Source organism: Acipenser ruthenus, chromosome 13 (assembly GCF_902713425.1).
Source record: "Acipenser ruthenus chromosome 13, fAciRut3.2 maternal haplotype, whole genome shotgun sequence".
NCBI classification, from domain to species: Eukaryota; Metazoa; Chordata; class Actinopteri; order Acipenseriformes; family Acipenseridae; genus Acipenser; species Acipenser ruthenus.
This window is the reverse complement of record NC_081201.1, coordinates 1,412,501-1,425,628: the sequence shown is the minus strand read 5'-3', so window position 1 is coordinate 1,425,628 and position 13,128 is coordinate 1,412,501. Positions and strand designations below refer to the sequence as shown.

General features: G+C 39.2%; 1 protein-coding gene across 3 annotated transcripts in view; it reads left to right on the top strand.

The window, feature by feature from the left end:
- Positions 1-2,972: 2,972 nt before the first annotated feature.
- The window catches only part of LOC117417948 (uncharacterized), an 11,256-nt gene continuing 1,100 nt past the window's right edge, over positions 2,973-13,128 (top strand). The window contains exons 1-15 of one of the 3 annotated variants that reach the window (XM_059035416.1): positions 2,973-3,202; positions 3,650-3,719; positions 3,990-4,086; positions 4,432-4,576; positions 4,876-5,051; positions 5,647-5,798; positions 5,971-6,127; positions 6,517-6,637; positions 6,926-7,101; positions 7,652-7,797; positions 7,960-8,113; positions 9,913-10,009; positions 10,161-10,236; positions 10,482-10,558; positions 10,852-13,128. The exon at positions 10,852-13,128 is cut by the window's right edge and continues 1,100 nt beyond it. In XM_059035416.1, the coding sequence (XP_058891399.1) occupies positions 4,032-4,086; positions 4,432-4,576; positions 4,876-5,051; positions 5,647-5,798; positions 5,971-6,127; positions 6,517-6,637; positions 6,926-7,101; positions 7,652-7,797; positions 7,960-8,113; positions 9,913-10,009; positions 10,161-10,236; positions 10,482-10,558; positions 10,852-12,409 (3,090 nt within the window). In that variant the 5' untranslated portion in view covers positions 2,973-3,202; positions 3,650-3,719; positions 3,990-4,031 and the 3' untranslated portion in view covers positions 12,410-13,128. The remainder of the gene's footprint in view (positions 3,203-3,649; positions 3,720-3,989; positions 4,087-4,431; positions 4,577-4,875; positions 5,052-5,646; positions 5,799-5,970; positions 6,128-6,516; positions 6,638-6,925; positions 7,102-7,651; positions 7,798-7,959; positions 8,114-9,912; positions 10,010-10,160; positions 10,237-10,481; positions 10,559-10,851) is intronic. The other 2 variants (XM_034030380.3, XM_034030377.3) reach the window with 2 other exon arrangements.

Below are 13,128 nucleotides of genomic sequence, written 5' to 3'. Positions count from 1 at the left end.
GAACAATCTTTGACTTGCCTTTATGTGTTTCACAGCAGAGTCGATGGACAGTTTTGGCTGTAGATCCTTCCACTATACCATTTCACATCATGGTATGCAAAAAACTTCGGTGGCTATCTGTCATGGTGAAAATAACTTTGTCATGGACAAATCTAAAAAATATAAATAAATAAATGTATCACCTTTATTGTCTTCTTTAAAAAGCGTCAACAACCATTTAAAAATCTACCAGTTAGGGCTACAAATTCTACTCCCAGTAAGAAACCCTCAAAAGACTGTCAGTGGTTATTATCAGGGCTGAAGAAATTGAAATGTTGGACTGTACAGGGAAATCATTTGTGGTGTGACTTACTTTAATTGTAACTTTTTCTATTGTTGTATAAGAAAGAAAACGGGTGAAATAAATTAATTTCACTTCAAAATTTATAAGATCACAACCAACATCAAAGGAAACGAAAGGAACAACATCCAGGACCCCATAAACAGTGCTGGCCAGGCAGCAAAAAGAAGGGAGGTCATGATTGTCGGGGACTCCATATTGAGAAACACAGCAAGTTCAGTTCGCAGTTTGGACCCCCTTACTACAACAGTGTGCTGCCTTCCAGGAGCCTCTGTCACGCACATCACTGAGAACATGGACAGGCTCCTAGAACGAACAGGAGACGACCTGGTAGTAGTCGTCCATATCGGTACAAACAACATTGGAAGAGACAGAACAAAATACCTGCAAAACAAATTCAGAGAGCTAGGAAGGAAATTAAAAGACAAGTCCAAAACTGTGGGTTTTTTTCTGGGATACTGTCAGCACCTTGCAAAGGACAATATGGACAGCTGGAAATACATAATCAAAATACATGGCTGAAATCGTGGTGCACACAGGAAGGCTTTACCTTCCTTGAACATTGGAGGACATTCTACAACAAGGATTATCTATATAGGCGGGACGGACTGCACTTAAACAAAAAGGGAACCAATCTACTCGGAGAAAGGATCCTCGAGGAGGTTCAGAAGCATTTAAACTAGAAAGGAAGGGGGGAGAAATCAACAAAAAAACAGAAGGGAGACCACATCAAAACAAGGGCAACAACCCAGGAAAGACAGCCATTAATGAATTTATCAAAAGGATATAAACAAAATGTTAGAACTTGAAGCTACTGCACTAACAAGTAACTACGATGTGATAGGTGTTACAGAAACTTGGTTATCCGAGAGTGATGGAGACGAATATAATATTAGTAGGTATACACTGTATAGGAAAGACAGGCAGGACAGAAGAGGCGGAGGGGTAACGCTATACATCAAAAATAGTCCTGAAGCCCAGGTGTTAAATCTGGACGAAGAAAACAACGCAGAATCAATATGGGTCAGAATAATGGACAAAAATTCACTCTGTCAGCCCCAGTTAGGATTGCAGGCTGGCAGACCTCCCACTCGCACTGACGATGGAAATAGAGTTTGGGGTATTCATTAATAAATAGCAATCATACAAAAACACAGGTGATCTTTGACTTATGTGTAATGTCTGAGTGTAGATTGTACACAGCAAATGGAACTGTGGCTTTGGAAAATCTCCATTACAAATAAAAAATGCTCTGAAAGATAAGCAAATAACATTTATGCATTTCCACTTTAACAGAACTCAACAAACCAGTTTTATTTGAAATTAGATCTTGCCGTAGTTACAAGTTGTCTGGGGGAAGTTGTAGCTAACTATTTTTTTTTTTTCTTTCCTGAAAGCTGTTATTAATGCACAGGGAAACAATGCAGAGCTGCAGAGTTGAGAGATATGCTTTGGCAGGGTAATGAGGGCTGGGTGTAATGTACACGTCTTGTCATTTCAGGGACTTTACTACACCGAAGGCACTTCCTTGTGCAGTGGACTTTAAATATAAAGGTATACTGTTCTCTACATAGCATCACAAAGGGCTGCAATCTTTTTTGAATAGCAAATGGACACGAACAAATAAACCATCCGCTTTATCGCACAAAACCCTTTTGTTCAGAAGACAAGCAGTTATTGACTTAGCATTTGAATGGTTTTGAATATTTGTTTTATTATCAAGCCTTCTGACTAGAAATGTCATCTACCCCATAATAAAAAAAGGTTTTATGGTTAGCTTCGTTGCATATTACAGAAGTATTTGATATCGTGCACATGTAGTGCATTCATAAATAAATAAAAGAATGATCTAAAAAGAACACTAATGAATTTGATCATCACAAAACTCTTCGTTCTTACTTTTCATACTGCAATGTTTATGACGTGCTCAGTGACATCCTATTTCGCAGCAGTCTGTAATGATGCCAAGTATCATTAAAGTAACTATCCAACTGACAACACAAGGAAGGGTGCTGGTTTGTAGACCGACTATAGCCTACCGTTGTACTGAACTGCTAATGGGTGTTTAGCCAATCCAGGGCAGAAACTTTAATACCACTCGTGGCTTTAACTGGCAACGAAAGTGTATTGGTTTGACCGGGCCGGTATTAATAGTTTTCCAACGACTAAACTGTATTAAAAAATATCTGGAAGAAATAGTATTATTATTATTATTATTATTATTTTTTTTTTTTTATTTTTTTTTTTATTTATTTTTTTTTTTTTTTACACAATAATTGGTACCTATAAAATCCCCACGGGTTTGGTACTCAATCCAAGGTTTCTAGTACTTTATGTTATCTCTTTTAAATTGATTACAGTTGTGACATTTGTATTCATTAAAAAAAAATGAGTAATAGTATTACTGTCAAACCTGCCACCACAGGAACGTGCTGGGAACCCCCAACTCGAGTACAAGTTGTGATAGCGAGTACTTCCATTTCTTAAACGGTACCACCTACCCACATAAATATATCATTCCGGGGCTGGTGTGGTATTTATACTGTGTGAGCTTCTGTGGCGTAAAAAAGGTAGCTCATTATCTGTATATTTCGCAATTCAGAAGGGTGTGTATCTGAACAATTCTTGGTGCCCTCCTCTAGGTTTAATACAAATCAGTTCCTCATAGCAGCCCTGTCTGTATTCATTGAGTTGCATTCTTGCGTTTAAAACTTAGAGTTTAACGAAAGCCGCTGTTAATCAAAGGCAGCGATTTATTGTGCAGCTCTCATACGCACGAAGTGGAAACATTGACTCTTTTGGGGGACCGAAGGTGAAAAAACACAGACTTTTTTTTTTTTTTCAATTTAGCGTTCATCAGTGGTGAGTGTTTCTTTAATAGCTGGCAGTGGAAAGCTACACGTTTTCTGTAAAAAGAAACAGAAAAACTACTTTAAAACTCAAATGTTAAGATTAAGCAAACTGGACTACAAACGACCGTAAGGTATTGCGCGCAGAAAGATGAAGAGCAGGGTGTCCTAAACAAACATATTGTGATGGAACCTGCTGCTTTCGTGTATTTATTATTATTATTATTATTATTATTATTATTATTATTATTATTATTATTATTATTATTATTTAATTAATTAATTATTTCATTATTTAGCAGACGCTTTTTTTATCCAATCGACTTACAGAAATTAAACAAAATTGCACCAGGAAACACCAGAAAGTAGCTGTACAGTGTGTATATAATACTTCTGCATTTTGAACATGGTGTCTTAGAAATGTTCAGTTGTTTTTTTTTTGTTTTTTTTTTTGACATAGGATAAACACAGCAAAGGAAAGGAAAGAATACATTATGCTGTTAATTGGGGCACTTTGTTGTGTAATCTCTGTAAGTGCATTGCAACAGAAAACATTGACAACAACGCAGTATCCTAATTACCTGACTGGAGAGAATGTGATTATTACATGTCCTGTATGAAGGCATGCATGTCAGCGTTCATGTATACATATTAATATTCTTTGAAAACGCTGTTGCTTTTTCAGGTTTTTTGTAAATAATGGAGAATTGTATAAATAATGATGCGATGTATTTCTTTTTATCCCCTTGCTGATTTTGACTGCGTTTCCTTTCGTTTTTTCCTCACTTTTTTTGTTCCAGTAGCTGTAGTGAACATTGAAAAGATCACAAAGTGTCTGCAACATGGATTCCATTACAGTGGTGCTTCTGTTGCAGCTTGCATACAGAATTGATAAGGGTGAGTGTTTGTTACCTGTACCCAATATGACCACCATTAACAGTTTAACATTATTATCAAGCTCTGTTTACACTGGTAACAAGGTACTGGGTGGTTTTCCAGACCTTGATCAGAACTTATCTTGGATTGTGTAATGTTACCTGCAGTAATATAAATATAAGAGAGAATGTGTATTATTATTATTATTATTATTATTATTATTATTATTATTATTATTATTATTATTATTATTATTATTATTATTATTATGCCGTTGCAAACACTTTGATTATTACTTGAGAAGGGTTTTTAAAAGAACATTTTGATACATTTGTATTTCTTTATTGTTATTATTTTTAAATACAGCTTATGCAGGCATAGATCTGCAACCCCAAAGCCTGCAGTGCACCAATGACTATTTAAGAGAAATGTTCTGCACCTGGGATGCCGGGCTGAAAGTGAACTGCAATACTAACTATACTCTACACTACCAGAAGACAGCTGGATCTAAGTGAGTGAAGTGTTTGTCTCATTATACAATATTCTCTGTACAGTACCAGACTGCAGTGGAAAGTAGTACTGTTTTAGTTTCACTTTTCAGTTGTAACCCTGATGCATTGAAATATCAGGAATCAGAGAAATCATTCTGTTGCTACTGCAACTAAAAAGTGTATGCCAAACAGCATCCTGAACAGGGTTAATAGCTGATCCTGCAAGTGCAGCGAATCTTTTAGTTTCGTGGCTCAAATAAATCGCACCACGTAAAATAAATGTACACTAATTCAGTATTTTAACTGCACACGTTTTCAGAAAAGGCGCATGTTTCCCCCACAACTTCAGAGTCGACCCAGAGAGGGGGGGCTTATCAGCACATTGCTTCTGCCGCTTTGCGGTTCCAGGTTTTGATTCCACTGATGAATACGAAGTGGAAATTTGTTCCGATGGCAGGGCAGTGTTGAACAGTACCATCCGCGTTGATGAAACAAGTAAGTAGGTGGAGAACATTTACTGTACAGAAGAGATTTCATCCGGTCAGCAAAGAACTGAACGATGAAGTATTTTGTTCTAAAGTAAAACAAATATTCTCAGTGATAAACTGCCCAACTAAAAAGATAAACTCTACCCCTCAGCACCCCTTCAGCAATACATATTTAGACATCTGGCTTTCTAGCCCTCTTGCTAAGCTGTGCACCAGTTGACCAGTGAGTTGACCACTATACAGTAGCATGGTCAGCAGTGTGGTGTAGTGGTTAGGGCTCTGGACTCTTGACCGGAGGGTTGTGGGTTCAATCCCAGGTGGTGGACACTGCTGCTGTACCCTTGAGCAAGGTACTTTACCTAGATTGCTCCAGTAAAAAACCCAATTCTATAAATGGGTAATTATATGTAAAAAATAATGTGATATCTTGTAACAATTGTAAGTCGCCCTGGATAAGGGTGTCTGCTAAGAAATTAATAATAATAATAATGGTCTCGTATGAAATTAGGCTTCCATTAGAACAACCATTGGTTAATATGTATCAATCTATCAGATACCTGGAGCTAGAAAATACTTTTATCATTGTTGTCTTTTTTTTTTAGTAAAAACTGCAGCTCCACATATCCTTTCATTTGAGGAAGACGAAGATAAAAAAGTAACCCTCTTGTGGAACAGCAGGTACTCAAAAAACGAATCCCTGCAAGAGCTTCTGATGTTTCAAGTCATGTACAGAAAGAGAGACAATCTGACAGAGGTAAAATGACTTGCTCAAACTGCACGAGATGATATCCATCTAAACAATAAGAGACCCTGCACAGGATGCATTAACTTAATAATAATAATAATAATAATAATAATAATAATAATAATAATAATAATAATAATAATAATAATAATAATAATAATAATAATAATGTCTTTTTAAGGAATCTGAAACAATAGAGGAACCAGGTGCTGTGAAATATAAAATACCCTGGCTGTCATTAGAAACTAGAAACCAGTATATCTTCAGAGTACGTGCAAAGCTGGAGGTGTTTAATGCCACTTGGAGTGACTGGAGCCCTGATGTCATAAAGCCCAAAGGTGGGTAATCAGTTCTCTGCAGTAGCTTTAAGGCAGCCTGTGGTTTGTTTGTGCTTGTAAGCGTATTGAGCCAGTGTGTTCCTGAACACAGTATCCCTGCAAAACTCTATGCTCTTGGAATGCACCAGAATGGGATCTTCGCAATGACAGTCATTTCTCTTTAGCAGTACCGTTGTTGGTATTGGTAGGAAAGGGTTTGCACCACTTGGATAGCCTGCATGTGAATTTAGAGGGTTCTATTTATTCAGGCTTTTATCCTTCTGGCAGAAAACTATCAAGTGCAGACTTTGCACTGCTGAAAAACCTGTCCCAGGTAATGTGCTGTTGTGTCCGATGTTTTTCTGTATTTCTTTAAAACACGAACATCCTTTTCTTTATTATTTATGCAGGGAATCTAATCTGTTACAATGACTACATTGATGAAATGGTTTGTGTCTGGAACGCTAGCGTGCAAATAAACTGCAGTGGGGAGTATACTCTATCCTTTACAAGACTGAGACTCCCATTCAAGTGAGTAATTCTGTTGTTAATCTTTCTTTTTTCAGAATATAGCCCGTGTGTGCAGTCTAATTTGATTGTGCTTCATTGATAGCTTAGTTTAATTTGAAAGTCGGTCTTTAATTACTGTGGCAACAATAACAGTAATGACTGTATTACCTACTTAGGCATCTCAATAAGGGCTTGAGAATAGTCAAGACATGTTCTATTTCCTTACTTTTGGTTCAGTCTTTTAAAGCTAAGGTGGTTTTTCTTCTGATTCAAGTTTTTAAAGGTGTGGGTTCACTTTTATTCTTTCAGAAATGATTCATGTGTCCTAAGGAACATTGGCGCAGGTCCAAACTATTTATCCACACACTGCGAATGCAAAATGCCCAAACTTGCAGATGAATTTGTAATCAGTGACATGTACATTGTAGAAGTCTGGCATCGAGAGAATGCTATACTCCTGTCACACGTCTTTCCATGTGAAACCAGTAAGTAGGACTTTAACTGGTTATTATTATTATTATTTTGCTTTTCTCCAAAGAGTTCAGTGCAATCTTTAAGCGAGACCTCAGTGAGAAACCACACTGGTAAGAAGGCAGTCATGTTTCATTCCGAGGTCTGTCCTGTCCCCTGAGTTTCCATTAATGATTACTGTTAGATTTCGTGCAACTTTATTATTATTTGTTTATTTAGCAGATGCCTTTATCCAAGGCGACTTACAGAGACTAGGGTGTGTGAACTATGCATCAGCTGCAGAGTCACTTACAACTACATCTCACCCGAAAGACAGAGCACAAGGAAGTTAAGTGACTTGCTCAGGGTCACACAATGAGTCAGTGGCTGAGGTGGGATTTGAACCAAGGACCTCCTGGTTACAAGCCCTTTTCTTTAACCACTGGACCACACAGCCTCCTCATGTGATGTGCACTTTGAAAATTGCACATAATGTATTTCTGATCATCAGTAATAATACCAAGTGCAGTAATTAGTATCAGCTAACTGAAGAAGTGTTTCATTATTTTATTTGTATTGTTACAGTCAAACCAAGAGCCCCTCACAATCTTTCTGTCTCGCTGAGTGAAAATAATAACTTCAACCTTACTTGGAAAAGAAATTCAAACAAGCCTTTCTATGAAAAACTGGATTTTCAAGTCAGCCTCAGAAAGAAGGAGGAACCAGATGAGGTAAAATGAGCAAACCGCGCATTGCACATTGCAGGGTTAGATCCACATTGCAGGGTTAGATCCACATTGCAGGGTTAGGGTTAGGGTTAGGGTTACATTTAGAGTTTTATGTACTGTTAATACTGTTTTTGTTTTGTTTTGTTTTGTTTTTCTCGTCCACAGAAAGCGCAACTAAGAAATGTCTCGGGTGTGTCCCTCGAGATAATAAGAAGTTCTTTAGTCCCCGGACATAGTTATGTGGTAAAAGTCCGGTCATTTTCCAAAGAATATCACTCCCAGTACAGTGACTGGAGCCCGGAGGTCGAATGGCAAAACTGTAAGTCCAGTTGGCAGCGCTAAATGCCAGAATGCAGCTGTGTGTCCATTAAGGATGCATGAAATAAAATAGCGAGATGCTGAAGTAGCAGACTGTTTCATCTTTCCACAGTATCTTTATTGTACTCAGTGATGGTGAAGGGGCTCAATGAACCATCCAGGCACTAAAATAGCTCCCTTGATTTATCAGAATAAAAGAACGATTTCATTGATTATCAAAAAGTTTGTTCCAAACTCCCACAGCTCCAATTTCAATAAATGAGATCATATCCTTGATATGGCAGCATAGTTGCGCTTGTTTTTAGGAGGTTGTATCCTTATCAGCCGAGAGTCAGAGTGTTATTACTTCACCGTCCGCTTGATTCTTGGCTGCTCTGTGTTTCCACATAGTCTCTGAAGTGTGGCTGTTTAGACACAGGCCGAGTGTGGTTTCCTGATGGGTCGATGACAGTGCACAGCATATTTGTTTTGTTTAACACCTCTGTTTGTTTTTTTTAAAGGAAAACAACACTCATTTTTACTAAGCTAGAACCAACCCTTATAAAAGTTTACCACGGTGAAGATGCACATTTTGCAGTTTTCTCATGCTTTTCCCATGGTTAGACTATGCATGTACTATAGTTTACCATGCTTTGCCATGTTTTAATATGCTTTAACCATACCTCAATATCCTTTACAATGCTTACCTATGCATTAACTATGCTTTATTAAACTTTTACTATGCTAACCTTTATAAGGGAAACAACTAAGTAATCCAGCTGAAAGGGCACATTAGCAACAGGTGCATGGCAAAGAATAAAACCATTTGAACTGTATAAAACTAGCAGGGAATTGTCCAGTACAGTGGTTTCCCTGCTCCAAGGTTCAACGCCTATGTTTGTGTCTAGATTCATACCATCACAGTGGTTGTATTACTCTCAGAAAGCTGCCCTTTGCACTTACATTTGTTGCTAAATGAGATCCAAAGGTCCTGTTTCTCAGTTCTGTAGCTTTAAGGGGATGCAACATGCCATCTACAATACTATTTCCTATTCCTTCATTTCTTACCTGTTTAATATTATCTCTGGTGGAACACTCACAATGGGATATTAAAGAAGTAACAAGTTTAACATTAGGAGCCATGTCCATTATATAAAGTGTATCTCTTCAGGTGGAATTTTCCAATACCAATACATTCCAATAATTTTACATCCAATACCTGCGAGTGGGTAGATTGTACTGTAAATGTATTGACATTTAGACACAGCTGGCTTTGTTTAAGCAACATGCTTTGGGGCTTAACCTTTTAGTCTGCAGACCGGTTGCAGACTGTGCTCATGTCTAAAGGTGTAAAGATATACCAATGTGAGGAGATACATATCGCGATACAATATGAATCGCGATACATGCGATGTGTCCTGATTGGCTACTTGTATGATGCATAATAAAATCAGATGATCATTTAGCGATGGACCAATTTATTAAAAAAACTACAATTAAATGAGATAGGGAGGGTATGTATTCATACCAACTATAAATCTTTATTCTTCATTCAAGAGCCATCTGGTGAACTATAATGAGCTCTGTTGTGCTTTTGTTCTCGTATCACCATACAAACGATATATACTTTTGTAACGATAGGATATATACCCTAATCATGTCTAAGCATTGCTGCCTGCCTTTTAAGATAAGCACTGCTGCCTGCCTTTTAAGATATTTAGAAGTATAAAATGCGTTTAACAAATACAGTTTGGAGTCAGACGTTCTATGATTCCACAATTAAATCCCCCTTTCCTAATGCTTTCTCCCTGTGCTCTCCAGATCACATGGCAGCACTTGACTCAGTGAACATAGCAATCCCTATAGTCTGTGTGTCTGTCCTGGTGGTAATCATTTCCTGTTATCATTGCACCCGCATGTAAGTTCAATATTAAAGGTTACCTCACTTACTATTTTGTTTATTAACTGTTTAAAAAAACACTTCAGTTTTAATACTCTACTCTATAATACCGCCTTTTTAGATGTTTTGATTTGAAATTAATCAAATCTTATTTTTTTTCTTTTTGCAGAGCCAAGGTGAAATTGTGTGATAAGATACCTAATCCAGCAAAAAGTATCCTGACCTTTCATTCTGAGAAATCCCAGGTAAATAAAACAGAAGATTAATTAAAGAAGTGCATGTGATCAGATGAGAACTTTAACCATTCGTTGAAGAAGTTCATTGTTAGTACTTTGACAAAACATACTGTACACTCTACCGTGATCTATATACTGTACAATACCGTGATCTAGCTGCAAACTGGGAAGCAAGAGCCGATTCTTACGTGTTTATCTGTTAATTTCTTCCAAACAAATCGTCAACGTGGTGCTTTCCTCTTCCCATCCCCTAGTTATTATTTCCGGCCAGTGCTTGCCAGGAAACCATCAGCTCACTGGAGATCGAAGGAAAGCCCATAGTAAAGCCATGGTGAGCATTTGAAATTGTGTGTGTGTGTATGTGTGTGTGTGTGTTCTGTGACCATGATCTCTTTTCACAGCTTTAATGTTGAATCAGTCATTTCACTGCTTCTTGTTTGACTTGACTGTGTCAAATCATCGACAGCAAATGTTACATTTCTCTGCCATCTCGCAGTTGTGCTGGAGCCTGACCTTGCATTTAATAGCAAGAAATATTTGATCTGCTCTCACCGATGCATTAACATTATTTACTACCATCATATATATTCATTCAGCTTAATTGAAAATGCATTTCCTACACAGGGTACAGTCATTGAATCCAAACCTGTGTGAGAAAAGCGCTCCAGATTTCCATGGTTTTGATGACTACGATCAGACCAGCATCTTCATAAAGCAGACGGCTGGAGAACAGCATCAGGCAGTTGAGACCGCTCCGGAATATCAAGGCTGTCCCTTTTCCTGTGACTCTGATGGGTACTACCCTAGCAGCATCAACACATACACCTTAACCCTCAACAGGAGCGATGAGGGACAGCCGTTGGGCTTTGAATTAATGCAGGGTTTCCAAGCAGGTGCTGCGGGCAGCAATGTGAAAATAGACACTCACGTCGGCTATACCAGCGTTGACAATTGCGCGTCAATGGAGAGTAAAAGCAACCCAGCTGACCTTGGCATTGAGGAGCAAGACTCGCCATCGGCAGGTTTAACCGTTCACGGACGGAGAGAAAGTCATGTTAAAGATTGGCGGGGCTCAGAGGAATCCTTCAATTCTTCCAAATCAAGGTATAAACATACTTCTTATTCGTGGGTATCTGTTAAGCAAGAGATCGCTTCACACAAAGCAAGCTCTCCGGGTTTGGTTTTAAATGTAATCCCTCATGAGTGTCCACACCTAAACAGAACCGGGCTTAAATCAAATGTTTCTGTGATATGCTGTGACCTCAGCTACAGGACCCTTGAGAGTCTGGTACATGAGCCCGCTCCTGATCAGAGTGCGGATAATGCTACCGTGCAGCAGCTTCCAAACCACAAGTCCCATTTAACGTCTCCAGTCCCACCTGCCTTTCACACAGCCCCTGTGAAGGACTCTGTGCAGTTATCCGCCCCGGCTGTCATGAACATTTATGAATACCAGCCGTTCAAAAGCTGCGTGGCCTGTCCTATCCCAAACCAAAACTCACGGCTGCCCACTTCGGTTTCTTGGCTCGGTGACGGTCTGTCGGTAACGTGTTCTGGTCCGTTGAATAAAGAGGCCTGGGAACCAGTTAACAGTAGACTGCCATCACCAGGAACTGTGGAAGTGATTGATGGCTACCAGAGTTACGATGCCCTTGCAGGAATCATCCAGAGCGCATTCAGCAGGGCCCCTGCAGCTGAACACCGGCAGATTAAGAACTCCACAGATCACGGGTCGTCTGCTGACAGGCGGGTTTGTTGCGATCAAGCCTACAAATCTGTTCAAAGCCTGCTTGAAATGACTGCGAGAGAGCTGCCTTTCATCAAAACAATGGAGCAGGCTGGGAATGGGGAGGATAAGGAAGTTGACAGTTATCCGATCCTGGACTTCACAGCATCGAACTCATGTGTCTCAGAGTACCAGTCCGTACGGAGTACGGTTGCTGAGGGCGACGCTTCACAAGCACCTTCGGATCCTGGAAATCCAAGCCGTCCGTGCACAAGAGAGACACAGGAGACCCTGTCAGAGAACTTGATAAGCACATCTCCTTCCAGCTTCTCCGCACACACCCCTGCACATGACATTAGCAAAACTGTTTCACATGCATCCCATCTTCCATGTGCTCATGAGTATCACAGTGTAACAAACCCAGCAAAGAACACTGCAGAGGAACATGACGGTTAAAGGTTAACGAGAGCACTGCTGCCAACCACGGTTAAGCTAACAAGAGGTCTTGTGCTGTCAGTCCATAATGTTATGGATCATGCTAATTGGAAAAGAATATTTCTTATTCTGATTCCGCACCTCCGCACAGTGCTGAAGAATGTATGCCAAATCACAATCCGAATCAAATTCAATGAAGGGCAATCCCTAAACACACTTCACCCAGTGATTTAAAGTAGAATAAAGTGGCACTGTGCAAGAGAAACCTCAGCCTGGTTGACGTGTAAATGAGTACTTACCAATTAACATTCAAAGTGTGGGTAAATAGATATGTCTTAACTGATAAAGATCTGTATGTCAAGGGTTATATCTGCAGCCTTTTTTATAATTAGAGAGTAACTAGCTTCAATAGTCATTGCAGTTTTTTTTTGTTTTTTTTTTAACGTATTTGTAATCATTCTGGGATCTGGAAAGGCTGTTCAGTCCCTGGCACTTAGGATTCTCCGGACGAGCTCAAAGAAAGTTCAGCTACAGGTACAGGCAGATTTAAAGAATCGTACCTCAATCTGGGAGTGGCAGAGCCACTCTGAATGGTTGTAGACCTGGAATTCAAAGTGAAAATGAGCACGCACGGCTGAAAAAGCTGTTTGGTTTTTCAGGTTCATATGCAGATAATGTCCTGTTGTGCAATCTTGGCGGGCCCTTGTCAGCTGAGCATATCGCACTCACGCACTCATCCT